At 38.3% G+C, this 21,179-nt stretch overlaps 1 protein-coding gene across 2 annotated transcripts in view; it reads left to right on the forward strand.

The window, feature by feature from the left end:
• The window catches only part of WNK3 (WNK lysine deficient protein kinase 3), a 171,804-nt gene that overhangs the window by 87,872 nt on the left and 62,753 nt on the right, over window positions 1-21,179 (forward strand). The window contains exons 12-16 of one of the 2 annotated variants that reach the window (XM_060183423.1): window positions 8,631-8,747; window positions 12,633-12,788; window positions 12,870-12,921; window positions 16,911-17,048; window positions 17,735-18,678. In XM_060183423.1, coding sequence (XP_060039406.1) covers window positions 8,631-8,747; window positions 12,633-12,788; window positions 12,870-12,921; window positions 16,911-17,048; window positions 17,735-18,678 — 1,407 coding nt within the window. The remainder of the gene's footprint in view (window positions 1-8,630; window positions 8,748-12,632; window positions 12,789-12,869; window positions 12,922-16,910; window positions 17,049-17,734; window positions 18,679-21,179) is intronic. The other variant, XM_060183424.1, reaches the window with a different exon arrangement.

Below are 21,179 nucleotides of genomic sequence, written 5' to 3' on the forward strand. Positions count from 1 at the left end.
AAATTCAACATATCATGCGAGGCTTCTATGAACAACTATATGCCACCAAGCTAGAGAACCTGGAAGAAATGGACGATTTCCTAGATACCTACCAACTTCAAAAACCAAGTAAAGAGGAAGTGGATAACATGAACAGGCCCATCACAGCTACTGAAATTGAAACAGTTATCAAAAATCTCCCCAAAAATAAAAGTCCTGGACCAGATGGTTTTACAAATGAATTCTACAAAACCTTCAAAGAAGAACTAATACCTCTACTTTTAAAAGTCTTCCAGAAGATTGAAGACACTGGAATACTCCCTGCCAGCTTCTATGAAGCCAATATCACCCTGATACCAAAAGCAGACAGGGGCATAACCAAAAAAGAAAACTACAGACCAATATCTCTGATGAACATAGATGCAAAAATATTGAACAAAATTCTAGCCAACCGGAAACAGCAGTATATCAAAAAGATTGCTCATCATGACCAAGTGGAGTTTATCCCAGGCATGCAAGGTTGGTTTAATATATGTAAATCAATCAATATGATCCACCACATCAACAAAAGCAAGACCAAAAACCACATGGTCATATCAATAGATGCAGAGAAAGCCTTTGACAAAATACAACATCCCTTTATGGTCAAAACACTACAAAAAATGGGAATAGATGGAAAATTCCTGAAGATAGTGGAGTCTATATATAGCAAACCTACAGCCAACATCATACTCAATGGTGAAAAACTGGAAGCATTTCCCCTCAGATCAGGTACTAGACAGGGCTGCCCACTATCACCATTACTATTCAACATAGTGTTGGAAGTTCTTGCCATAGCAATCAGGCAGGACCAAGGAATTAAAGGCATAGAGATTGGAAGAGAAGAAGTCAAACTCTCCTTATTTGCAGATGACATGATAGTATACATGGAAAAACCTAAGGAATCCAGCAAGAAGCTTTTGGAAATCATCAGGCAATACAGTAAGGTGTCAGGCTACAAAATTAACATTCAAAAGTCAGTGGCATTCCTTTATGCAAACACTAAGTTAGAAGAAATTGAAATCCAGAAATCAATTCCTTTTACTATAGCAACAAAAACAATAAAATATCTAGGAGTAAACCTAACCAAAGAAGTGAAAGACTTGTATACTGAAAATTATGAGTCACTACTCAAAGCAATTGAAAAAGACACAAAGAAGTGGAAAGATATTCCATGTTCATGGGTTGGAAGAATTAACATCATCAAAATGAATATATTACCCAGAGCCACCTACAAATTTAATGCTATCCCCATCAAGATCCCAAGCACATTTTTAGGAGAATAGAACAAATGCTACAAATGTTTATCTGGAACCAGAAAAGACCTAGAATTGCCAAAAAAAATCTTGAGAAAAAAGAACAGAACCAGAGGCATCACACTCCCAGATCTCAAACTGTATTATAGGGCCATTGTCATCAAAAGTGCTTGGTACTGGAACATGAATAGACACACTGACCAGTGGAATAGAATTGAGAGTTCAGAAATGAGCCCCACACCTATGGACATCTAATCTTTGACAAAGGGGCCCAGACTATTACATGGGGGAATGCAGAGTCTCTTCAACAAGTGGTGTTAGAAACAATGGGTTGAAACATGCAAAAGAATGAAACTCAACCACTGTATTTCACCAAATACAAAAGTAAATTCCAAGTGGATCAAGGACTTGGATGTTAGACCACAAACTATCAAATACTTAGAGGAAAATATTGGCAGAACTTTTTTCCACATAAATTTTAAAGACATTTTCAATGAAACGAATCCAATTACAAAGAAGACTAAAGCAAGTATAAACCAATGGGACTACATCAAATTAAAAAGCTTCTTCACAGCAAAAGAAACCACTACCCAAACCAAGAGACCCCTCACAGAATGGGAGAAGATCTTTACATGCCATACATCAGACAAGAGTTTAATAACCAACATATATAAAGAGCTTGCCAGACTCAACAACAAGACAACAAATAACCCCATCCAAAAATGGGGGGAGGACTTGGACAGAATATTCACCACGGAAGAGATCCAAAAGGCTGAGAAACACATGAAAAAATGCTCCAAGTCTCTGATTGTCAGAGAAATGCAAATCAAGACAACAATGAGATATCACTTCACTCCTGTGAGAATGTCATACATCAGAAAAGGTAACAGCAGCAAATGCTGGAGAGGGTGTGGGGTCAAAGGAACCCTCCTGAACTGCTGGTGGGAATGTAAATTGGTCCAACCTCTGTGGAGAACAGTCTGGAGAACTCTCAGAAAGCTAGAAATGGACCTACCCTACGATCCTGCAATTCCTCTCCTGGGGATATATCCTAAGGAACTCAACACATCCATACAAAAAGATCTGTGTACACATATGTTCTTGGCAGCACAATTTGTAATAACGAAAACCTGGTATATATACACAATGGAATACTACTCAGCCGTAAAAAATGGTGACTTCACCATTTTCAGCCGATCTTGGATGGACCTTGAAAAAATCATGTTGAGTGAAATAAGTCAGAAACAGAAGGCTGAATATGGGATTATCTCACTCTCAGGCAGAAGTTGAAAAACAAGGTCAGAAAAGGAAACACAAGTAGAACCTGAAATGGAATTGGCGTATTGTACCCAAGTAAAAGACTCTGGGGTGGGTGGGTGGGGAGAATACAGATCCATGAAGGATGATAAATGACATAGTGGGGTTGTATTGTTAAATGGGAAACTGGGGAATGTTATGCATGTACAAACTATTGTATTTACTGTTGAATGTAAAACATTAATTCCTCAATAAAGAATTTTAAAAAATGGATGGAACGGGAAGTGATATTTCTTACTGAAATAAGTAAGGAGATGAAAAACAACTACAAAAAAAAAAAGAAAAACAACTACAAGATGTTTTCACTCATATGTGAAATTCAGATGCACAAGAACTGATGAACATGAACTTGCGAAAATAAAAAATGAGGGAGTCGGCTGTGGCACAGCAGGTTAAGCACATGTGGCACAAAGCACAAGGACCCGCGAAGGATCCCGGTTCGAGTCCCGGCTTCCTACCTGCAGGGATGTCTATTCACAAGCGGTGAAGCAGGTCTACGGATGTCTGTCTTCCTCTCTCCCTCTCTGTCTTCCCCTCTTCCCTCCATTTCTCTGTGTCCTATCCAACAACTACGACATCAATAACCACAACAATGTTGAAACAACAAGGGCAACAAAAAGGGAAAATAAATAAATATATATATTTTTTAAAAATGAAACAAAAGCAAATAAACTTTCTATGACTTTGTAAGAACTGTGGTGGTGGGAGTCAGGTGGTAGTGCAGCGGGTTAAGCATACATGGCGCAAAGCGCAAGGACCGACAAAGGATCCTGGTTTGAGCCCCTGGCTCCCCACCTGCCGGGGGTTGCTTCACAAGCGGTGAAGCAGGTCTGCAGGTGTCTATCTTTCTCTCTCCTTCTCTGTCTTCCCCTCCTCTCTCCATTTCTCTCTTTCCTATCCTACAACGACGACAATAATAACTACAACAATTAAAAAAAGAACTATGGTGGTTATTGATGCGGACACACATCAATAACTTTGGTGGTAGGTGCAGTTTGGAACTGTATCCTGTAATCTTACAATCTTGTAAACTACTATTAATAACAAATAAAAATGTCTTGATAAATAATAATTTGCCTAAAGACATTTAATTAGCAAGTGACAATGAACTCACATCATTCTTTTTTATAACTTTTAAAATAATTTTAATAGATTTATTTATTTGTTGGATAATTACAGCCAGAAATCAAGAAGGAATGGGGAGGTAGAGAGGAAGAGAAACAAAGAGATACCTGCAACACTGCTTCACCACTCATAGAGCTTTCCCCCTGCAGGTGGGAACTGGAGGATCAAGCCCAGGTCCTTGCACATTGTAACATGTGCACTCAACCAGATGCACCACCACTGACCCACCACCATTATTCTTTAAAGTGCATATATCTAACTAATATGATAGAAGCTGTAGATGAATATTTAAATATGTATATAATTTTATATTCTATCTTTAAGAAATTAGTATATACTTTATTTTTTCCTGTATCACTAGGTCTTTTTTTCTTTTAAATTAATTTAATATTTGTATTAATTATGATTTAGTTATGGTTTACAAAACTGTAAGATTACTTATCTGGGGGGGCAGGCGGTGGTGCACTTAACCAAGTGCTCACATTAAAGTGCACAAGGACCCAGCTTCAAGCCCCTGGTCCCCACCTGCAGGGGAAAGTTTCACAAGTGGTGAAGTAGGGCTGCAGGTGTCTCTGTTTCTCTCCTTCTCTATCTCCCCCTCCTCTCTCAATTTCTTTCTGTTTCTATCCAATAATAAATCTAAAAAAAAAAGATTACTTATGTGTACCAATCACCAAAATCCTGTGCCTTCTCCCTCAGTAACTCCATAGTTATTACAACAGCTTAGTTTGGCTACTCCTTTTTTTTCCAGGTTCATGTGTTTCAATTCCCTGTGTTTCACTTATAAGTGAAACCATTAGGTAGTTATCTTTTACCTTCTTACTTACTTCTCAAAGCATAATCACCTCCAGTTTCATTCATTTTCCCCCAAAGGATATAGTATCATTTTTAATTGCAGAATGCTATTCTAATAAATATATATCCAATAACTTCTTTATTTTGTCATCTATTAGTGGGCATTTAGTTTACTTCTGTTTCTTGACTATTGTGAACAATGCAGCTAAAAATATAGGAAAACATATATTTCTTCAAATTCGTGTTTTTATGCCCTTTGGGTTTATATTTAGGAGTAAGTAGTATTGCTATATCACAAGGTATTTCCATTTTCATGTGTTTAAGGTCTAAGGTCTCTGCATATTGTTTTCTTTTTTTTTTCCTGTAGGGTTATTGCTGGGGCTCAGTGCCTGTACCACAAATCCCCTACTCCTTGAGGCCATTCTTTCCCCTTTTGTTGCCCTTGTTGTTTTATCATTGTTGTGGTTATTACTATTTTTGTTATTAGTGTTGTTGTTGTTGTTGTTGGATAGGACAGAGAGAAATGGAGAGAGGAGGGGAAGACAGAGAGAGAGCGAGAGAAAGATAGACACCTGCACACCTGCTTCACTGCCTGTAAAGTGACTCCCGTGCAGGTGGGGAGCCAGGGACTCATACTAGGATCCTTATACTGGTCCTTGCGCTTGGCTCCACATGTGCTTAACCCACTGTGCTACCGCCCAGCCCCCTCCATATTGTTTTCTATAATAACTGTACCAATTTGCATTCCCAGCAATAGTAATTTTTTTGCTTGTATTTTATATTGATCTTGCTCAGAATTTTTTTCTGTATTTTTATTCTGGGACTCCTCTCAGTAATTCTTGTAAGGTAGGATATATGGTAACAAATTCCTTTAGCTTTTGTGTTTTTAAGAAGACATTTATTTTTCCGTTTCTTTGAATCATAATTTTGCAGGGCAGAGTATTTTTTATATATTTATTTATTCCCTTTTCTTGCCCTTGTTTTTTTATTGATGTTGTTGATGTCATTGTTGTTGGATATGACAGACATAAATGGACAGAGAAGGGGAAGACAGAGAGGGGGAGAGAAAGATAGACACCTGCAGACCTGCTTCACCGCTTGTAAAGCAACTTCCCTGCAGATGGGGAGCTGGGGGCTCGAATCAGGATCCTTAGACAAGTTCTTGCACTTTATACCACCTGTGCTTAACCTGCTGCGCTACTGCCTGACTCCCGGGAAGAGTATTTTTAAGTGGCAATTATTATGCCTTAGTACAAATACCTCCTTCCAATCTCTTCTTGCTCCTAGAATTTATAATAAAAGTCTGATAACCTTGCATTTATATGTCATTTCTTCATTTCTCTAGCAGCCTGTAATATCTTTGTTTTTGATCATTTTTCTTATTAGTGGTCTATTTTAGATTGAAGAATTTGAGCGTTCTTTCATTTAATGTTTATTTTATGAACATTTCCCAGGTATGGAAATTTTTCTGTTATGATTTACTTGAACATGGTCACTTCTCCCTTCTTTCACTTGTCTCTGTGAATTCCAATAACTGCCATTCACTTGTCTAATGTTAATGGAGTCTAATATTTCTTAAGTAGTTGCTTCATTTTTTCTAAATCTTTTTTCTCCATTAATTCTGAATTCATAGGATATGTTCATTTTGTCCTCTAATCATAGTATTATTTCCTGCATAGTTAAGTCTACTTCCCAGGCTTTCCAATGATCCTGAAATACATTCAAAGTATCCTTCACATCCCGTAACTGTCTAGAAAATTTTCTTTCATGTTTTCTGTTTCCTTAGTGAGTTATCTTTAAGTTCTTCAAGATGTCTCAGTATGTTAAGATTCTTGAATTGCCTTCACAATGAATTTTATGAATTCTTTCACTGATAAGTCCTTCTGTAGAATTCTTCTGTGTCCTTTGTTTCTTTATGTCTGCTATTACTTTTGATGTGGTGATAATGTTCCATCATTTCTATTGTTGAGCCAGCAGGTGGCACTATCTATATTTCTGGACATCCCTTTAGTTTATATGTAATGGGCATGGTGGGGAGGTGTATCCATTGTGACTCCTAGCTCTGCTAAGATATATAGCATCTTAGAGGAATCTTTTAGCTGGCACCCAGATATCTGTGAACCAGCCAGGTAAGAGCCATTTTCCACTTTGTAGTTAATTCAGCAAGGCAGACTTTACTAGCCTGCTGCCACCTGTGTCTGCTCCAATTCTGCAATTCTCCCTTGGTAGGGGAAGATACAATATATTGACTCTATATGTTCCACTTCCTTGATAACTTCTCTACACATCAGTGGGACATTTTGAGAATTTCAATGTCCTGTCTCCCTTGAGGTATTTTCTGAGGGCAGGGATTAAGAGCCCTGGTACTGTGTTCACCAAGATAGCAACAGCAGATTACAAGAACTGTGGTTTCAACACTGGAAAATTCTCTCTTCCTTTCTGTGCCCACTATCTACTCATACATATTTATTCAAACTTTGGCTAAACATTTTTTCCAGAAGTTCTTGCTTGATGAGATTTGGTGTGCTCTTTTGTTGAATTTTCTACCTGCTTAATCATACTCATACTTCCTACTAAGTGATTTTAATTACATATATTTAAATGGATACATTATATAGTCTCATGTATAATGCTATAATTATTTGATTATTTTCTTTCTTTCTGCCTTTCTGTCCTTTTTCTAATTTTCTATGTCTGTCTATTCATCTCCATTTGTCTATAGTAAATATCTTTGGACATAAATCTTTATATGTGTTCCTGATTACTATGGTAGGATTCTAGAACTAGAATTAGCAAAGAAATAATGACGTGTCAAAACATACGTTACTATATTTTTGTCCAGAAAATTTTGCTGTTTGCCTTTTTAAAATTTTTTTTTATTTATAAAAAGGAAACATTAGACTAAACCGTAGGATAAGAAGGGTACAACTCCACACAGTTATCACCACCAGAACTCTGTATCCCATCCCCTCCTCTGATAGCTTTCCTATTCTTTAACCCTCTGGGAGTATGGACGCAAGGTCATCGTGGGATGCAGAAGGTGGAAGGTCTGGCTTCTGTAATTGCTTCCCCACTGAACATAGGCATTGACAGGTCGATCCATACTCCCAGCCTGTCTCTCTCTTTCCCTAGTGGGGAAGGGCTCTAGGGAAGCAGAGCTCCAGGACACATTGGTGGGGTTGTCTGTCTAGGGAAGTCTGGTTGGCATCATGCTAGCATCTGGAACCTGGTGGTTGAAAAGATAGTTAACATAAAAAGCCAAACAAATTGTTGACTAATCATGGACCTAAAGGCTGGAGTAGTGCAGATGAAGATTTGGGGGGTCCTCCATTTTGTACATAGCTAGTAGGTATGTTTTAGTTATATTACAAAGGGCCTGTGGCTATACTAGTTTTTTTTCTTTTTCTTTTTTCCCCTGAGCCTGAAATCTGATATGCAGGTGGATCCAAGCTATTATCTGGTGAGATGATGTCATGGTTGGAAAAAGGACCAGAAATCTGGATCAGGGAATAGAGTAGCTCCCTAATATGGGGAAAGGGTATAAATATTGTTGACTGTAAACCCCATCGATTTGATGTGATCTGATCTGGGGTCCATATTCAGCTTAGGGGTCTATGTGACCTCTGCATCCCTGTAGATCTGAGCTCACATTCTTTGGTCATGAGTAGGAACATTCTAAGCTGCCCCAATATCGACCCATCTTCCTCAGGTGTAGCATAGAGTATGTTGTCCATCCTCCCTTCGAGGATGGAGTTTGCCTTTTCTTTAGTTGTGTTTTCTTTTGCTTGAAGGGTCAATTTGTGTCATTATGAAATTTTTAGAAATGAATGACAACATTTAGATCATTTCATTACTTTCTGGTAAAAGCAAAATATGTTCCAGTTTCTTTTCCACAGAATTACATTTGTTTTTTTTCCCATAGGTAACTGTAGTCTGAGATTCATTATAGAATGACTCTTTGGGTAATATTTCAACAAGGGAAAAGCAGAATCTTTTCAGATTCTGAACAATTTAAACCATATATTCCACATATCATGTGAGCTCATCTAGACATTCCCTGCATCCATTGCAAAGAAGACTAAAACCAATTCTTACCACTGGCAAAATATTTATGTACAGGTATCAACTTCTGGAGACAACATGGTGGAGTGTCAGCTGGAGACACACAACAATAAGATGGTTACATTTAAGTTTGATGTTGATGGTGATGCACCAGAAGATATTGTAGATTATATGGTAAGTCACTAAACCAAGTTTTTTTTTAAATGAGGTAACTTTTGTTTACATGTACATATGTTTTAGAAGTACAGGTTCAAACTTCTTAAAATATATGTTAACGGGGGTCGGGCGGTGAAGCAGGTCTGCAGGTGTCTGTCTTTCTCTCCCCCTCTCTGTCTTCCCCTCCTCTCTCCATTTCTCTCTGTCCTATCCAACAATGAACAACATCAACAATGGCAATAATAATAACCACAACAAGGCTACAACAAGGACAACAAAAGGGGGAAAAAAAGGCCTCCAGGAGCGGTGTAGGCACGGAGCCCAGCAACAACCCTGGAGGAAAAAATATATATATATATATATGTTAACATACTATATCTGCCACCAAAATACCAATAACCCTCCACATAATTCATTAGAACCTCTCAACCCATTGTTTTCATCTCATCTCCCCTCCAGTATGCTCAGTTTTATAGTCAGAGTCTAATAATTTAATTTTCTTGTTTCTTTGTTTCATTTCTTTATATCCCACATATGAGTAAAATCATCTAGTATCTGTCTTTTCTCCTCTGACTTATTTTACTTAGCATAATTCCTTCTAGTTTCATTCATGTTTCTGTAAATAACAATTTTTGTCTTTTATAACCAAATAGTATTCCATTTCATATACTCCACATCTTCTTTATTCATTCTCTTGCCAAGTAAGTGTTTTTATAATATTTCCAGCTCTTAGTTACTCACGATTGGGATTTCTAGATAATATATTAGATCTATCTTGAGAAACTTCCATGCTCTTCTATAGAGGCTATGCCTGTTTACCTTCCTTTATTTTTTGTTCTGTCCTCCCTCCCTTTTCCTCCCAGATGACTATTTGCATTCCCACCAACATTGTACAAGGAGTTATTTTTCTCCACGCTTGCCAATACATCTCTCTCTCTCTCTTTGTCTCTCTTTATGTGAAATTTCAGTGATAAGTTTACTTGCAGTAGATTTCTAATTTGATGTAGCCCCATTTCTTTACTTGTACTTTAGTTTTCCCTGAGTTTAGAATCAAATTTCTAGAGATACTACTGAGGAATTATTATGAAGAGTATTGTCTATATTTCTTTCTGTTTACTTTATTTATATTTTATAATCAAGTCTTTAAAATACCTTTTGCACATGGTATGGATTAGCAATTCATTTTTATTCTGGAATTTTACTCAGCTGTTAAAATGTTGAAGTCATCTGCTTTGTTCCATGTTGGATGGAGCTTGAAGGAGTCATGCTAAGTGAAATAAATCAGAGAGCGAAGCTTGAATAGCAGGTGACCTTACTTATAGGTGAAACTTTTTTTTTTTTGCATCCAGGATTATCACTGTAGCTCAATGCCTATACTACGAATTCACTGCTCCTGGTGGCCATTTTTTCCCATTTTATTGGATAGAACATAGAGAAATTGAGAGAGGAAGAGGAGATAGAGAGGGAGAGAAAGAGAGAGACACCTGCAGACCTGCTTCACTGTGTGTGAAGTGTCCCCCAACTGTAAGTGGGGAGTTGGGGGCTAGAACCTGGATCCTTGCATGGGCACTGTACCACCTCCTGGTGCCCCAGAAACTTAAGAAACAAGGATGCAATGGGACAGTGATGCACTCTGTTGAGCACATATGTTACCGTGCCTAATGGCCACGATTCAAACCCCTACTCTCTACCTGCAGGGAGGGAAGCTTCACAAACAGTGAAGCAGTGTTGCAGGCTTGCCCTCCCTCCCTCCCTATCTCACCCTCCTTTCTCAATTTCTTCCTGTTCTTTCTAATAAAAACAGAAAGGGAAAAAAACGAAATAAGGTTTTTGGGAGAAGTGGATCTGTTGTGCTGGTACCAAGCCCTAGTGATTACTCTGGTGGCAAAGGAAAGGGGAGGGGAGGGGAGGGGAGGGAAGGGAAGGGAAAAAGAAAGAAGGAAAGAATGAAAAGAGGGAGCCAGGAAGAAAGGAAGGGAGAAAAAGAGAGAGAGAGAGAGAGAGAGAGAGAGAGAGAGAGAGAAAAGAAAGAAAAAAGGGAGCCAGGAGGTGGTGCAGCGGAATAAGCACACATGGCAGAAAGCTCATGGACTGGCATCAGGATCCATGTTAGAGCCCCCGGTCCCCACCTGCAGGGGGTTCACTTCACAGGCGATGAAGCAGGTCTGCAGGTGTCTTTCTTTCCTCCTTTCTGTCTTCCCCTCCTCTCTCCATTTCTTTCTGTCATATCCAACAACAACAACAGCAATACCAACAACAACGATGATAAACAAGGACAACAAAAGGGAAAAATAAAAATAATAATGTTTCGGGGATGGGGGGTAGCAGCAGGTTAAGCGCATGTGGCGCGAAGTGCAAGGACCTGCGTAAGGATCCCTGTTAGAGCCCCCGGCACCCCACTTGCAGGGGAGTCGCTTCACAGGCGGTGAAGCAGGTCTGCAGGTGTCTGTCTTTCTTTCCCCTTCTCTGTCTTCCCTCTTCTCTCCATTTCTTTCTTTCCTCCTATCTTCCCCTCCTCTCACCATTTCTCTGTCCTATCCAACAACAACGACATCAATTATAACTACAACAATAAAACAACAAGGGCAACAAAAGGGAACAAATAAATATTTTTAGTTTAAAAAAATAAATAATAATGTTTCTTTTTAAAAAAGAAAGAAAAGAAGGAGAGAAAAGGAAGAGTATATAAAGTAAAACATTGTCTGTGTTTGGTTTATTGCACCAAAGCAAAGGGCTCTGGGGAAGAAGGGAAAGGCATGGATTGTGGGGGAGCTGTGAGGAAAGGGAAGGGAAAGAGAAGTGGCATTTGGTATTGCCTGACCCCTGCTTGCTAGATTAATGTTTCAAACTTCGTAGTTCACTTCATACTAAAGTTTTTTTTCTTTTGTAGAGGAACTTTGTTTTTTATGCTTGGGAGAGTGTATATCTCTTTGTTTTTGTTTTTGTTTCCATCAGGGTTATTGCTGGGGCTCAGTGCCAGCACTAAGAATCCTCTGCTTCTGGTAGCCATTTTTCCATATTTTTTGCTTTTGATTTTATTTTTATTTGACAGGACAGAGAAATTTAGTGGGCCAAGTGGTGGCTAAGGGCACACATTAGGGTGCAAGGACCCAGGATCAAGACCCTGGTCCCTACCTTCAGGGGGAAAGTTTCTCAAGTACTGAAGCAGGTCTTTAAGTGTCTCTCTGTGTCTTTCCCTCTCTGTCTCCCCCACCCCTCTCAATATCTCTCTGTCTCTAACCAAAAATAAATAAATAAAAATTTAAAAAAGAGAAATTGAGAGGGAATGGGGATATAGAGAGGGAAAGAGACAGAGAGACACCTGCACACTGTTTCACCATTCATGAAGCGTCCCCCTTGCAGGTGGAGAGTGGGGACTTGAGCCCTGATCTTTGCACATGGTGATATGTGTGCTTAATCGAGTGCACCACCAACTGCTCCCCTCTACTTCTTGAATATTGAAAAAATATTTTCCCTTTGCTGTGGAAAATCTATTTCTATGCTGAATTTTCCTTGCATTCTTGTAGCTTTGTTATTGATACTTGGAGGTGGTAAACACAAAACCTCTCTATTCAGCTATCTTGTTCCTTCTCCCAGCCCAGTTTTAAACATAAACTACACTTCAGTTATGTCTTACAGTAAGTTTCTAGAATGCCTTTTTTTTTTTCAATTCTGGCTTCTCCGATAGATGATACTAGTCTATCAAATATTAGTGATATCAAAATAGACTAATGTACTGGTATTATGTGGCATTTTATTGCTGATTTTCACTACTTCTGTTTTGGCATTTAGATTTAAATATTTAAATTTTAATTTCAAAGATAATCACTATTAATGGAATATTATAATTCTAAAGAAACTAAACTGATTGCCTTGAATAGTTTTATTTTTACTCTTGGGCAGGTTGAAGATAACTTTGTCCTGGAAAGTGAGAAAGAAAAATTTGTAGAAGAATTGAAGACTATTGTAGGTCAAGCCCAGGAAATCCTTCATATCCATTCTACTGCAGAAAGACCCATTGGAATTGACTCTATTTCTGTTGAATCCAGCAGTAACCAAGTAAGAATAATAATTTAGCAAACAGGTCTCTTTGCATATGTATGAAGAACTTCTTTATTTATCTATTCATTTTTAATTCAGACAGGATCTTCTGAACAAGGTCAAATATATTGTGCATCTACGCAGACGAGCAGTAAGTATATTTAATAAAATTATCCACTTTTTCTTTTTCTAACACAGTGAAAACTTTTTATCTACTGCTCTTATATGATGCTAAGGATCAACCTAGGAAATTACGCAAACAAGGCAGACATCCTATCATTGAGCCACCTCACTTTTTGAATCAAAACATTTGTAAGCTTCAATTTATACACCTTCATTGGGAAAGTTGTTAGTCAGTAAGGAGAACTGAAAAAATGTTAATGAATGTAGGTTTTCCAGACTTTGAGAGGACTTTATAGCCCAGTACTATTAAATGAAAAAAATGTTCATTTTTCCCCCAAGTGTTGGTTATTTATCTGACTGATTTATTTCTATATTGCCACATGATATGTCATCGGAAAAGCAGTCAGATTACTGGTGATCCTTAATAGATTTACTTAACTAACGATTTTTTTAAACCTGGAATGAAATGGGTAAAACTGCTTAACTAAAATCTTTATGCTCTAAGTTTGCCTCGTGACTACGGAAATGGCTCAAAAGGATGAGTTCAGGGCTTCCTTGAGTGAGGTCCCAGGCTAGATCCCTGGCATTTCATATGCCATAGTAGTGCTTTGGTCTCTCTCTCTCGCTCCCTCTCTCCCTCTCTCCCTCTCTCCCTCTCTCCCTCTCTCCCTCTCTCCCTCTCCCCCTCTCCCCCTCTCCCTCTCTCCCTTTCTCCCTCTCTTATGAAATTTTTATTATTTTTTTCTAGTAATCTAAAATCCTGGAAAATGTATTTTTCCTAACCTGTGGGAATAGTTAAACAGTACACAACTGTTGGTAAAACAGTTTAGTATCATTCATTCATCTTTTATTTCTACTACTTTTTTAAAAGGTTTAATTTTTAAATATTTATTTATTTATTCCCTTTTGTTGCCCTTGTTTTATTGTGCAGTTATTATTGTTGAGATGAGTTATCATTACACTGCCCCACTATTTGTGAAGAGCTCCCCTGGTACCATGCATGGCTAAGTTGTGGCATGGGAGTCATGGAGTTAAATATTGTTACCCTGGAATTTCATTTGACTTTGTTAGGATTTGACTACATTAATATTTCAAGGTTGTCCTCCTTTTCTTGTTAACAGAAGTCTACTTTTGTTATCCTTGCAAATGAATTTGAGTCATTTTATATGCCTGTAAAACATAAATCAAAAAAGAGTTCTGCCAATGTTTTTCTCTAAATATTTTATGGTTTCTGGTGTATCATCCAGACCTTTGATCCATTTGGAGTTTTTGTCTGTGTGTGTGTGTGTGTGTGCATTATGTACAGAACTTTAGAAACAAAAACAGATAGAAGAAACATAAAGTAAAACTTAGGCTGATTTAAAATTTTTTTCTAGTAATCTAAAATCCTGGAAAATTTATTTTTACTAATCTGTGGGAAAGCAAAGGACTCTGGGGGAGGAGCACTAGGAGAGGGGGAGGAGGGGGACTTTCAGGTGCTGGTATACAATGATGGACCTAATATGAGGCTGAGAGTGTTTTGTAGACAACTATCTTAGTGAAACGAGAAATTATACTCATGGGGGACCGGGTGGTGGCACACCAGGTTAAGAGCATATGTATGAAGTACAAGGACCAGCTCAAGGATCCCAGTTTGAGCCCCCGGTGCCCCACCTGCAGGAGGGTCACTTCATAAGTGGTGAAATCGGTCTGCAGGTGTCTGTCTTTCTCTTTCTTTCTCTATCTCCCTCTCCCCCTTTCAATTTTTCTTTGTCTTATCCAATAAAAGGGCATAAATAACCACCAGGAACAGTAAATCCGTAGTCCCACAGCACCGAGCCCCAGTAATGATAACCCCGCACAAAAAAAAGAAAGGAAAAGAAATTATATCCATGTGCCAACAACTATTCTGTAAACCATTACCTCCCAATAAAAAATAAAGAAAAAATAGGAGCCTGAGCAAATTTCTGACTGACAATGTAGGTTGAAGGTTTTATAAGAATTACTCAATTGAGTACATTTACAAAGTTAACAATAAAGTCATAGGTGTTTATTATACTTTATTTTTAAGTTACCGTATAATAAATTAACTTTAGGTATGTGTGTATATTTACAACTTTTAATACTCATATGAGTTTAAATATCACTATTACCAGGATACAGGAGATGTAGGTTTTAATAAAAAAAAAAAAAGGCCTTCCCACTCCCCCCAAAGTATCTTTTAATTGCTATTAATGCTTTTTTCAGTGAAATCTGAAATTTTACTTTTTATATTTATTTTTAATATTTTATTTTTGAGAGATAGAGAGAGATAAATATAATGAGAGACACCAGAGCACTGTTCAGCTCTGGCTTATGGTATTGTGAGAGATTGAACCTGGGACTTTGGAGCCTCAGGCATGAGGGTCTGTTGGTATAACCATTATGCTATACTATCTCCCCCCTATTTACTTATTTTTTATTTAAGAATATATTCTTTTTTTATTTAAGAAAGGATTAATTAACAAAACCATAGGGTAGGAGGGGTACAACTCCACACAATTCGCACCACCCAATCTCCATATCCCACCCCTTCCCCTGATAGCTTTCCCATTCTCTATCCCTCTGGGAGCATGGACCCAGGGTCATTGTGGGTTGCAGAAGGTAGAAGGTCTGGCTTCTGTAATTGCTTCCCCGCTGAACATGGGCGTTGACTGGTCGGTCCATACTCCCAGTCTGCCTCTCTCTTTCCCTAGTAGGGTGGGTCTCTGGGGAAGCGGAGCTCCAGGACATATTGGTGGGGTCTTCAGTCCAGGGAAGCCTGGCCGGCATCCTGATGGCATCTGGCACCTGGTGGCTGAAAAGAGAGTTAACATACAAAGCCAAACAAATTGTTGAGCAATCATGGATCCACAGGTTGGAATAGTGGAGGGGAAGTGTTAAGGGGGTACTCACTGCAAACTCTAGTGTACTTCTGCTTTCATGTATATATTTTGCAGTAGTTTATGGATACGTGTGAACATAAGCTCTCTCTCACAGAAACTGGTGTATATCTAGGTTTTGGGACTTTGTTAGAAAGTGAACCACCTGAGATGAAATTAGAGTGTACTATAAAAGGAAAGGTCTCACCCGAGTAATGAAGCTGAAGTGTTGTCATTCCACACATGAAGTCTCTGGACACAGTCAGAGGTGAAGCATGTTGAGGTGGCAATCGTTGCATTGGTTAGGTTGTGATCGGCGGATGCAATATTATTTGATATGGATTGGGAGAGGCATACGGGAAAGTGGGCCCTATTTACTTATTTTAATAGAGACAGAAACCGAGACGAAAGAGAGAGATAGAGAGACACCTGCAGTACTATTTCATAGCTTGTGAAGCTTCTCCCCTGCAGGTGGGGTCTGGGGTCTTGAACTTTGATTTTTGCACATTGTAACATGTGTGTTCAACCAGATTTTTCACTGCCCAACCCCCAAAAGTCTTTTTTTTTCTGTTTCTAAGAGACAGAAAGAAGTTGAGAGGGGAAGAAGAAATAGAGAAGGAGATATACAGAGAGACACCTGCAGCCCTGCTTCAACACTTGTAAAGTTTTCTCCCTGCAGGGTTGGGGGTGCAGGGGCCCACTAGAATCTTTCTATTAAAGTATTTTGTTACCAGAGCTCTGGTTTGTGGTAGTGCAAAGGATTGAATCTGGGACAAAGGCCAGAGAGTCTCTTTGCATAGACATTATGTTATCTACCCTCACCATCTTAGTTTTTTCATAAGTCATTAGGTAAAATGGTATTTTGATCTGGTTTCTTTTTTATTATAATTCTATATCATTAGAAAGAGAGAGAGAAAGAAAAACACTAAAGCATCACTATACCATTCATAGATCTCTCTTGATGCTGCCTGAGGTGCTCTCATGTGGTTCTAGGAAGTGACTGCAGGGCCCCATGCATGGTAAGGCGTGCACTCTACCTGCTGACATATCTCTTACACACTAACTTGGTTTCTTTACTTAATGAGATAAACATTTTGATACTTGCTTAATGTATTAATTTTTCTAATTCATTCTATAGATGAATCTGTTACTCAGTCATCACCAGTTGGTCGGTGGCGATTCTGTATCAATCAAACAATAAGAAGCCGTGAGTCTCAGTCTCCTCCTCCTCATCAGCAATCTATGACTCTGGTTCCTGGACTACATCCACTTTCTAGTAAGCTTTCAATCTCTGCCAGCCTTATCTAGAGGTGGAGGATGGGGATGTAATTCTCATGAGTATTTCATTCTTATGAAAATTCTCATAAGCTTTTCACTTCCTTCTTCTTTCTTTCCATCCTTTCTTCCTTCTCTTTCCCTCCCTCCCTCTCTTTCTTTCTTTCTTTTGCAAAGTAGAGACCTCCCACATGCATGATTTCTCCATTTCTGGTTAACCTTTTCATTTATATAGAGAAACAGAGTGAGAGGGGAAAACCTTAGTGCCAGAGCTTCACTTGGTGCTATGACACTTTCCAGGTGTTACCAGAATTGAGTCTTGTACCATGAGCATGGGAAGGCATAAACCCTTCCTGGAGAGCTGTTCCTCATAAGCATTTTGATGAGAATTTGAGGGTATAACTGAAGCCATTTTGAATTTAATATTTATAGGGAGAAGTGGTTTCTTTGTTTGTTTCGTTGGTTGGTTGGTTGGTTGGTTGGTTGGTTGGTTGGTTGGTTGGTTGGTTGGCTGGCTGGTCTTTTTACCTTGGAAGGTTGACTTATGTGTATTTTTGAGTCTTAATTACTAAAGTACTTTCACAAAGGTTCATGTTTGCCTCTTGCTCCAGGTCCTTTTGTGCTTGGGTATTAGTCCTTGCATGCACTTATTAATATCTTCTTAGCCATTCTTTGTTATTATTTCAGGTGCAAGAAAAACAAGTAATAAAGAAATAGCACAGGATCCACTGCTCAATCTAGAAAATGCTCCATGCCAACAAACAGTTTTCACCTCTAAATCGGAACAAAAGGATGTAGTTGATGGTAAGATTTCTGATTATGCTGGTAAAGAAACTAAGCAGCCAGCTCTACTTTATCAAATGGAAGATGACAGGCAGATAATGTCATCAGCTGCTTGTAGTTCCAGTTATACTGCTACTTCAATTCATGTTGTTCCAGTTGAATGTGAGGGACTCAGCAACCAAGCAGGCATATTCCTACCTATGTATCCATGTCATCAAACTGCCAGTCAGGCTGATATACCTATGGCTTCTCCTGGAGAGTCAACACAAATTGCTAGTAACTCTATTACAACTGTGGCATTTATGTCTGATCAAAAGCCTCAGTCCTTATCAGTGAAGCATACAACTATGGATGCAGAGTTTATTTCCCAAGAAGGAGAAACCACAGTGGACAATGAAGTAAGTTCTCCTAAGACAGTCACTTCCATTAAGACCCCATGCCTTGAATCAACTACTCTTCTACCCAGTACTATCCTAGAATCAGATGGAGAAAGACCTCCAAAAGTGGAGTTCACAGACAACAGAATTAAAACTCTGGATGAAAAATTAAGAAACTTGCTCTATCAAGAACATAGTGTATCTAGCATCTTTCCTGAGAGTCACAAGGATATCCAAAGCATAGACTCTCCATTTTCTTCTTCTACTGAAGAGACCCTCTCCTTTCCGGTGCCAGACGTCTTAGCTGTCAGTCATTGTGGAATTCAAGATAGTCCTGCACAGTCCCCTAATTTTCAACAGACAGGCTCTCAGATTCTGTCCGGTGTGGCTGTAAGTCAGCCTGCTAATGTATCAGTCTTCAAAAGAGACCTGAATATGATAACTTCTGTACCCAGTGAATTATGTTTGCATGTAAGTATTCTTCTTTCTAACCAATTCCTTATCTTTTATTTACCTTTTTTTTAAAAAAAAAAATGTTGTTCTTTCTAAGAGTCTATTTTGAAATGAAATTGTATGTGTCATAATACTCTGAAGCCACAAGAGTGTATGAAGACCATGTAGGGCCTCAGAACATCTCAGTAGAGACAACAGAATTTTCTTTGGTAAGAGAGCCCTCTAGTGAATTCACTAGGGAATTGCCGGGCATGTCTATATTTGTATTCATGACAGACTGGACTAACTTGACTAACTTATAATGGGTGAAAAGAATTAAGAATGGCTGCTAAGTTTCCTTTTCTAATTCATGGTTTTAATTTAACCTTGGGTTTAACTTACTTGAAAAACAAATGAAAGAAAATAAAAGTAAGGGCCTGGTGGTGGTGCACCTGGTTGAATGTACACATTACAGTGCACAAGGACCCAGGTTCAAGCCCCCAGTCCCCACCTGCAGGGGGAAATCTTCACAAGTGGTAAAGCAGGGCCGCAGGTGTCTCTCTGTCTCTCTCTTCCTCTCTTCCTTTCTATCTTCCCCTCCCTTTTGATTTTTGACTATCTAATAAATAAAGTAATAAAAAATTTAAAAAAAGAAAATTCACACAAAACCTCATAGTATGTTCAAAAGTTGTATCATGTAGGAATTTAATTTGTCTTTTCTAGCTTTTCAAAGTGATCACACTATCTCATTCCTATCCACTATTGGTGGTGCTCTTATTTTCTTTTTTTTTCTTTTTTTTTATTTAAGAAAGGAGACATTAACAAAACCATAGAATAAGAGGGTTACAATTCTGCACAATTCCCATAACCCGATCTCCATATCCCATCCCCTCTCCTGATAGCCTTCCCATTCTCTATCTCTCTGGGAGTATGGATCCAGGGTCATTGTGGGTTGTAGAGGGTGGAAGGTCTAGCTTCTGTAATTGCTTCCCCACTGAACATGGGCATTGACTGGTCGATCCATACTCCCAGTCTGCCTCTCTCTTTCCCTAGTAGGGTGGGGCTCTGAGGAAGTGGAGCTCCAGTACACATTGATGGGGTCGTCTGTCCAGGGAAGTCTGGTCAGCATCTTGCTGGCATCCGGAACCTGGTGGCTGAAAAGAGAGTTAACATACAAAGCCAAACAAATTGTTGAGCAATCATGGACCTAAAGACTGGAATAGTGCAGATGAAGTATTGGGGGGGGTATTCCCTGCATGCTCTTGTGTACTTCTGCTTTCAGGTATATATTTTTCCCCTAGTTTATGGGCACAGGTGAACCTATGCTCCATCTCAGGGGACCTGGACTATATCTAGGTTTGGGGACTTTACTGGGGAGTGGAACACCTGGGATGGAATTAGAGAATACTATGAAAGGAAAGGTCTAACCTGAGTGATGAAGCTTGTCATTCCACACCTGAAGTTTCTGGTCACAGTCCACTATTGGTGGTGCTCTTATTTTCTTAAGCCTACACAAATATACTTGTATACATATGACATTTTATTTCTGAAAGTAAGATTATGCTATATACATATTGATCTATAATTTGATTTTCTCATTTTGCAGCATATATAGTATATTTACAAATATATACATATTATGTATTTATAGACATGTACTTCTTTATATACATAAATTCTGCATTTCTCCCTTCATGTGGAGAGTATCCATATAGTTACATAGTTCTACTTGAGTTTTTAGAGCAACAACATAATATTTCATTGAGTAGATATAATTTAAATATTAAATTTTTCATGAACTGGTTATTTTAAATTATGCAGTTAATGTATAAATACAAAATCAGTTCAGGATAGAAAATTGTTGTACTAACACCCTCCCAACACTACTCTTACTCTCCAAACACTGTTTTATTATGGCACCGTTTTAATTTTTGTGGCCATTACTATTTATAGCTTATAAAAAAGATACTTATTCATCTGTTTTTATTTAGTAATTTTAGGTAATACCTACTGATTCATTGCTATAAAGGGTGAGAACTTATTATATTTTCCCTTTCCTCTTTTTTTAATTTTCTATACACATCCTAATTAGTTGTGTTTATAGGCTGAAGAATTAAAATCTATAAACAGCATTTATATGATATGGGCTATTCATTGATTACATAAGATTATTAATCCCATAAAAGTGAAATGTAGTTCTTTGTCATTTAACTGTTACTTAAGGGAGACCTTAGTGACAAGATCAAATGAATTATTTTGATCCAAGTTATCAATTTTTAAGCTGAATCATGTGTACCTGCTGCCATTGCTGATGTCCTTAAATTCTTCCCCCCTGAGATGTATCTAAGAGTAATAATTTTAATTACATTGAAATTATACATACCTGCTGTTGTTTCTGATGTCCTTGATCTATTTTTCTTCTCCCCTGAAATGCTACCATGAGTAATATATTTGATTAAATTGTCTGGGTGACTAGTTTGTTGTTTTTGTTCTTCTTGGCTTACCCAAGAAGGTTTTACTTTACTTCACATTTGACTGAC

The sequence above is a fragment of the Erinaceus europaeus genome, chromosome X (genome assembly GCF_950295315.1).
Source record: "Erinaceus europaeus chromosome X, mEriEur2.1, whole genome shotgun sequence".
Taxonomy (NCBI): Eukaryota; Metazoa; Chordata; class Mammalia; order Eulipotyphla; family Erinaceidae; genus Erinaceus; species Erinaceus europaeus.